The 5,769-nt window shown below is 59.3% G+C and overlaps 1 protein-coding gene across 1 annotated transcript; it reads right to left on the bottom strand.

Annotated features, from left to right (window-relative positions):
• Positions 1-365: 365 nt before the first annotated feature.
• Positions 366-4,038, bottom strand: FZD8 (frizzled class receptor 8). Its single transcript, XM_045874170.3, has one exon. It carries the CDS (start codon positions 3,182-3,184, stop codon positions 1,103-1,105), a length of 2,082 nt encoding a protein of 693 aa, XP_045730126.1. The 5' UTR covers positions 3,185-4,038; the 3' UTR covers positions 366-1,102.
• Positions 4,039-5,769: the final 1,731 nt, after the last annotated feature.

Raw genomic sequence — 5,769 nt, 5'->3', positions numbered from 1 at the left:
GAGAAATAAATGTGGGGGTTTGAAGCCTTTAGTGATATTGTACAAGATAAATAACAAGGCCTGAGTCCAATTGTTGCCTTGCAAAAGTTCCATTTACACACACTAAGGTGAGTGTTGTTATCCATGGATGAGAAAAGGGCTACCATGAAAAACACCGTCTTTTGGGAAGGTGCAAAAACTCAATTTTGATTTCAGTTCAACAAGGATATTTACTTTGCTAACAACTTAAGAACTAGAGTTTAACAGGTCATTTTCTCCAGCCTAAGGTCAGTGTACAGAATGAGAAACCAGAAAATGTCCATTTTTCAACGCGTCCTTAGCAAGCACTTTAAAGGTAACAGCTTAGAAGAGGCAGGGGGAAAGGGTGATGCTTAAATCATTTATCAAAAGTCATTTTATTGACAAAATAGAATACTTATATTTGTTCTTACAGGGGTGGCCTCTAAACTTTTTACAAAAAATGTACAGACTGTATATCTTTGGATATGTACATATTTTACATATTTTTACAATTTAACAAATAATTATATAAATACATCCTCTAATGTAAGAAACCCGTATTTACTTGGGGTGTATAATTAAGACATTATTTGTTTGTTTATTTAAGGCATTTGCCTGGTCATTAAGAATACCCAAACCGTGCAATTCCATTAGGTCGCGGTCATCCCTCCTCTAGGGTATGTTAGGAGTAAGAGTTTACATAGGAGAGTCGAGGGAGAAAAATAGGTCCCTCAGATGAAATCTGTAGTAGATCTGGCTTCAAGCTCAGCAAACGGCAACCAGCGAGGGCTCCAAACCTGGCGTTCTGAAACGCGGCAGAGTCCACCCTCCTCTGCCAACAGAGATTAACGCCTGCCGGGAGGAGCTCCTCGCATATCAATGGAGGAAAGGGGGCTGGGTCTGGGAGCCTTCAATGCCAGGTACTTTGTTCTAAGCGAGTCATTTAAGTCCCAGCTAATGGATACCATTAAGAGTTCATTATCATGCTAATAGCAATCAACACGGTGAAGGGGTGGGAACCTCAGCCCGTCGAGTGTCCCTTCGCCGCACTTGGTTTCCTCGCCCCCCTCCCCATTCCTTCCGGGTGCCCCCTCCCCTCCACTCAGACCTGGGACAATGGCATCTGCTTTGGATAAGACACGGAGCTGGCCGTGCCAGATCGCCACGTCAGGCCGGTGCTGACGTCGCTGTAGAGGGATCCCGCCCCACCGCCCGGGCCCCCGCCCCCACCGGACCCCACGCCCCCGCCACCCCCGGGTCCCCCGGCGCCCCCGGCGCCCCCCGCGGCCGCGGCGCCCGCGCCCCCCTTGCTGGCCCAGCAGCAGCGGGTGCACAGGGCACGCCACGACTCCAGCGTCTTGCCGGACCAGACCCACACGCCCGAGGTGATGCCCACCACGAGGCACATGAAGTACTTGAGCATGAAGACGGCGTAGTCGGGCCGGCGCGCCTGGTCTGGCTGCAGATCCCGTAGGCACGGGCAGTTGTGCGTGGCCTCCCAGCGCGGGCGGTTGTGCTGCTCATAGAAGAGGCAGGCGACCACGACGGCGGCGGGCACGGTGTAGAGCACGGTGAAGAGACCCAGGCGGATCATGAGCTTTTCCAGTTTGTGCGTCTTGGTGGGGCCGCCCTGCTGCTTGATAACTGAGCGGATGCGGAAGAGCGACACGAAGCCGGCCAGCAAGAACATGGTGCCGATGAAGAGGTAGATGACGAGCGGCGCCAGCACGAAGCCGCGCAGGTTGTCGAGGCTCTGGTTGCCCACGTAGCAGATGCCAGCCACCGGGTCGCCGTCCACGGAGCTGAGCGCCAGCACGGCGATAGACTTGACGCTGGGCACGAGCCACGCGGCCAGGTGGAAGTACTGCGAGTAGCCGGCGATGGCCTCGTTGCCCCATTTCATGCCCGCCGCCAGGAACCACGTGAGCGACAGGATCACCCACCAGATGGAGCTGGCCATGCCGAAGAAGTAGACGAGCAGGAAGACCACGGTGCACAGCGCCGGGCCCGTGGTCTCGTAGCGCACGTGCTGCTCCACAGCGCCCAGCTCCTCATACTCGCCGCGCCCGCCCGGGCCGCCTGCTCCCGCGCCCGCCGCGCCCGCGCCCGCCGCCGCCGCCGCGCCACCCGCGCCTGCCGTGCTGCCAGCGCCCGGCGCGCCGCCGCTGCACGCCACCTTCTCGTGGCCCGCCACCAGGCGTACCAGGTAGCCAACTGACACGAAGAGGTAGCAGGCCGAAAGAAAGATAATGGGCCGCTCGGGATACTTGAAGCGCTCCATGTCGATGAGGAAGGTGGAGACGGTGGCGAAGGTGGATACGAAGCACAGCACAGACCACAGGCCGATCCAGAAGACGGTGAAGGCGCGTTCGTCCTGGCTGAAAAAGGGGTTGTGGCAGGGCAGCGCGCAGTTGGCGATCTGGCCAGTCTTGACGCGGTTGTAGAGCGGGTGCCGCTCGCTGGACACGCTCACCATGGGCGCGCGGCACTGGCAGCCCGGCTCGCAGGGCGCTGAGCCGCCGCCAGGGGGCCGCGCCTTCCCGCCGCCGCCGCCGCCGCCGCGCGTGGGGGGCGCCGCTGCGTCCCCGCCGCCACCGCCCCTGCCGCGGGACGGGGGCCTGGCACCCGGCGGGCGGCCGTGGCCGCTGCCAGAGGGCGGCTGCTCACCCGGAGGCGGCGGCGGCAGGCGGCGCGGCGGACTGGGTGCGGCTGTGGTGAGGTCCGTGCGGTTGTAGTCCATGCACAGCGTGTCGGGGTTGCCCTGCTCCGGCAGCCGGTCGCAGCGCATGCGGTCCGGCCAGGCGAAGCCGTACTGGCGCATGAGGGGGGCGCAGCCGGCCTTGGCGCGCTCGCACACCGAGCGGCAAGGAGGCAGGGGCTTCTTGTAGTCCTCCAGGCAGATGGGCGTGTACATGCTGCACAGGAAGAACTTGAGGTCCGGCGAGCACTGGATCTCTACCAGCGGCCAGAATTGGTGCACCTCCAGGCCCGCCTCGTCCTGCGTGTCGTGGTTGAACTGGTTGGGCATGTACGTGTAGTTGTAGCCGATGCCCTTGCAAAGCGGCACGGTAATCTCTTGGCACGCCAGCTCCTTGGCCGAGGCAGCCGCCGCGCCACTCGAGCGCTGCAACAGCGCCAAGGCGGCCAGCAACGAGGTCACTTCCAACAGGTAACCCCACTCCATGCTGCGCGCCTCGGCCCCGCGCCCTCGCCCTCCAGGCGGCGCGCGGAGGGGCGCCGGGGTATTCGGCGAGGGAGCCGGAGAAGGGGAAAGCGGGTGCCCTGTTGGTCTCTCTCCTGCCTCTCCCGGAAAGGGGGTCTGCAGATAACCTATTCCCTTCTCGGGACGCGTCCGCACAGCGGGGTCCGAAGCCTGGGCAGCGGCGGTGAGGGTTCTGCAGGCGTGCACCACAGTCCCCGAGAGTCTGCCCTGCTGACTCCCGGTCGAACTCAGCCCTCTCGCAGCACAGTGGCTGGTCCCCGGCTCATCGTCCCTCTCTCGCTCGCTTTCTCTCCCGCGCGCCCGGCCACTTCTCCACGAGGCGCCGGCGACGGTGCGGTGACTTTGCCGGGCACAGAGGGCGGCTGCACAGCAAGTTTCCTTTCGGGCCGCGGTGCGCAGTCAAGATGGCTGGGCAGGCCGCTCCCCGCGCCGGGTCAGCCCCTGTAGCCCCCTTTCTGTCCCCGGGGACTCATGCTCGCCCCCAAAGCTGCGCAGCTCTGCCGCCGGAGTTCGGGACCCGCCTCCGCAGAGGCCGCCGCCCTCTTTCCCCGGCGTCGGTCCGTCTGTCCACCGCCGGGACTGACAGACTCCGCCTCCGGTAAAAGTCCGCTCCGCGCTCCGGCCGGCAATCGGGCGAGGTGTAGGCAGACCCCTTCTTGCTAGACACACAGAACCAGATCCAGACCGAGAAGGCGGAGTAGACACCTGAGCGGTGCGGCCCGCGCCCAGCCGCCACCGCCTCCGCCGCCTCCGCCGCCTCCTCCTCCTCCTCCTCCTCGGCGGGAGCAGCGCCCTTCACCCAACTTCCCGGCTCCGGCCCCGCTCGCGCCGCCCGGCCGGCTCATGAATATTTATACAGCGCGGACTTGGTCTCCGCCCTCGGCCGGGTGCACCAATCGCCGGGTGACGGGGCGGAGTCTATGCGCTCCCAAGACTCAGCCTTCCTTAAGGCGGTCCGGAGTGTCCCCACGGCCATGCGCGCTTTCTGCGGCTGGAGAGTTTTGGTAACCTTGGGATTGACCGCAGAGACCGAGGTTTTGCCACGATTGTTGCCACATAGCTCAGTGCTTTTGAGTTCTTGGTTCCCTTCTCCCGAGTCTGCTTTTGTGGACCGGGATGGGGGTTTTATGCATGCGCGTGCTTTTCCAGGCTCGTTCAAACAAGTCACGTCGCTGCCTACTAATGCCCCGAATATAGGTGACCCCGCGCCCCTCCGTGAGCTGGGTCGGTGGGGAACCTACGCGCACGCGAGTGCGCGGGAGCCTGACTGGGGTCAGACTCTGCGGCAGAACCGGGAAGGGGTGCTCTTTTTGGGGTTCTTAGAATGATGCTGTTTGAGGCTTGGAAATGTGGGAGGAGTGGAAGGACGCAGTTCATTCTGGATGGTGGGGCTGTACGTGTGTGGGGGGGTATGCCCCAGGAGGTGTACGGGAGCACAGCCGCCCTCGCCCCAGGGGTGCGAGAGGCGCCAGGCACAAGGGCGGGCCCGGTATTCTCCTCTAGCTTCCGCTGAGTGGCCAGGGGAGCCTCAGTTTCCTTACCTGAAGAGTGGGGTAATAGTACGGATTTCAAAGGGGGTTCCGATAGGTGGGATAAAGTATGTAAAGCATCTAGGACACAGTGCTTCTTTATGAAAAAAATAATTTCCTTTCAGAAAGAAAGAAAGAAAGAAAAGAAAAAGAGAGAAAGGAGGAAAGAAAGAAAGAAAAAGAAAAAGAGGGAGGGAGAAAGAAAGGAAGGAAGAAAGAAAGGAAAAGAAAAAGAGAAAGAAAAGAAAGAAAGAAAAAGAAAGAAAGAACTTATAAGTAGGGCAGACTGCGGCTGGATTCTCTCTTCGCCTCGTACTTTTGGAACAAATACATGTCTATCCAAAGTTCACGTTTTTTCCAGAGCCTCCTTTTCTACCGTGGGAGGCGGTGCTGAGCCCTGGCACTGACGCACCGACACGTATCAGTGATCCGCAAGGAGCAGAGCGGGACCTGAGCTGCTTTTAGCAGCCACTTGGGACACCGCCAAGGAGTACTTGCCCCCGCCCTCTCCGCAACTACCTTAAGATGGGGGGGGGGGGGGGAGGCTCGAGGGGCCGGCGGCCTGGCAGGTTCATTTACGCTTGTTAGGACGTCCCAGGGGGTTGTCTTTCTCCTAGAATGGAGTGTTTATTTTTTAATTGATGTGCTGTTTCATTTAGCGCTTGTATGGAACTCATGCTGTGGTTGTAATTACTGTAATCTCGGGAACAAGCATTTCAGTTAGCCAGGAGGGTGGCAAAATACGTTCTCTCTCTCTCTCTCTCTGTGTCCCTCCCCCTTCTCTCTCTTTCTGTTTCAAGATTTTTGTCAGGTTTCATAGCAGGAACGAGTGGGGCTAGAGAACCAAAGTTGTTGAGGGTGTGGGAACAGAGAAGAATAATTAAGGGTACATTTGAGGCCAGTTCAGTTTTTTGGGGGGATGGTGGTGGTAGTTGGTGGTTATCTTTATAAAAACAACTCTTGTCATGGAACAAAAATAATTAGCAGCATTTGTATATTGCTTGAGCTAATGGAATC

The sequence above is a fragment of the Mirounga angustirostris genome, unplaced genomic scaffold, assembly GCF_029215605.1.
Source record: "Mirounga angustirostris isolate CCGP_5_RB_7025 unplaced genomic scaffold, mMirAng1.0.hap1 SCAF_5, whole genome shotgun sequence".
Lineage (NCBI taxonomy): Eukaryota > Metazoa > Chordata > Mammalia > Carnivora > Phocidae > Mirounga > Mirounga angustirostris.
Note: the sequence above shows the minus strand (reverse complement) of the source record. Positions and strands in the feature narration are given on the sequence as shown.

Bases quoted from the DNA above. Each gene is read 5' to 3' on its own strand.
- FZD8 (XM_045874170.3), bottom strand. From the start codon at position 3,184: ATGGAGTGGGGTTACCTGTTGGAAGTGACCTCGTTGCTGGCCGCCTTG.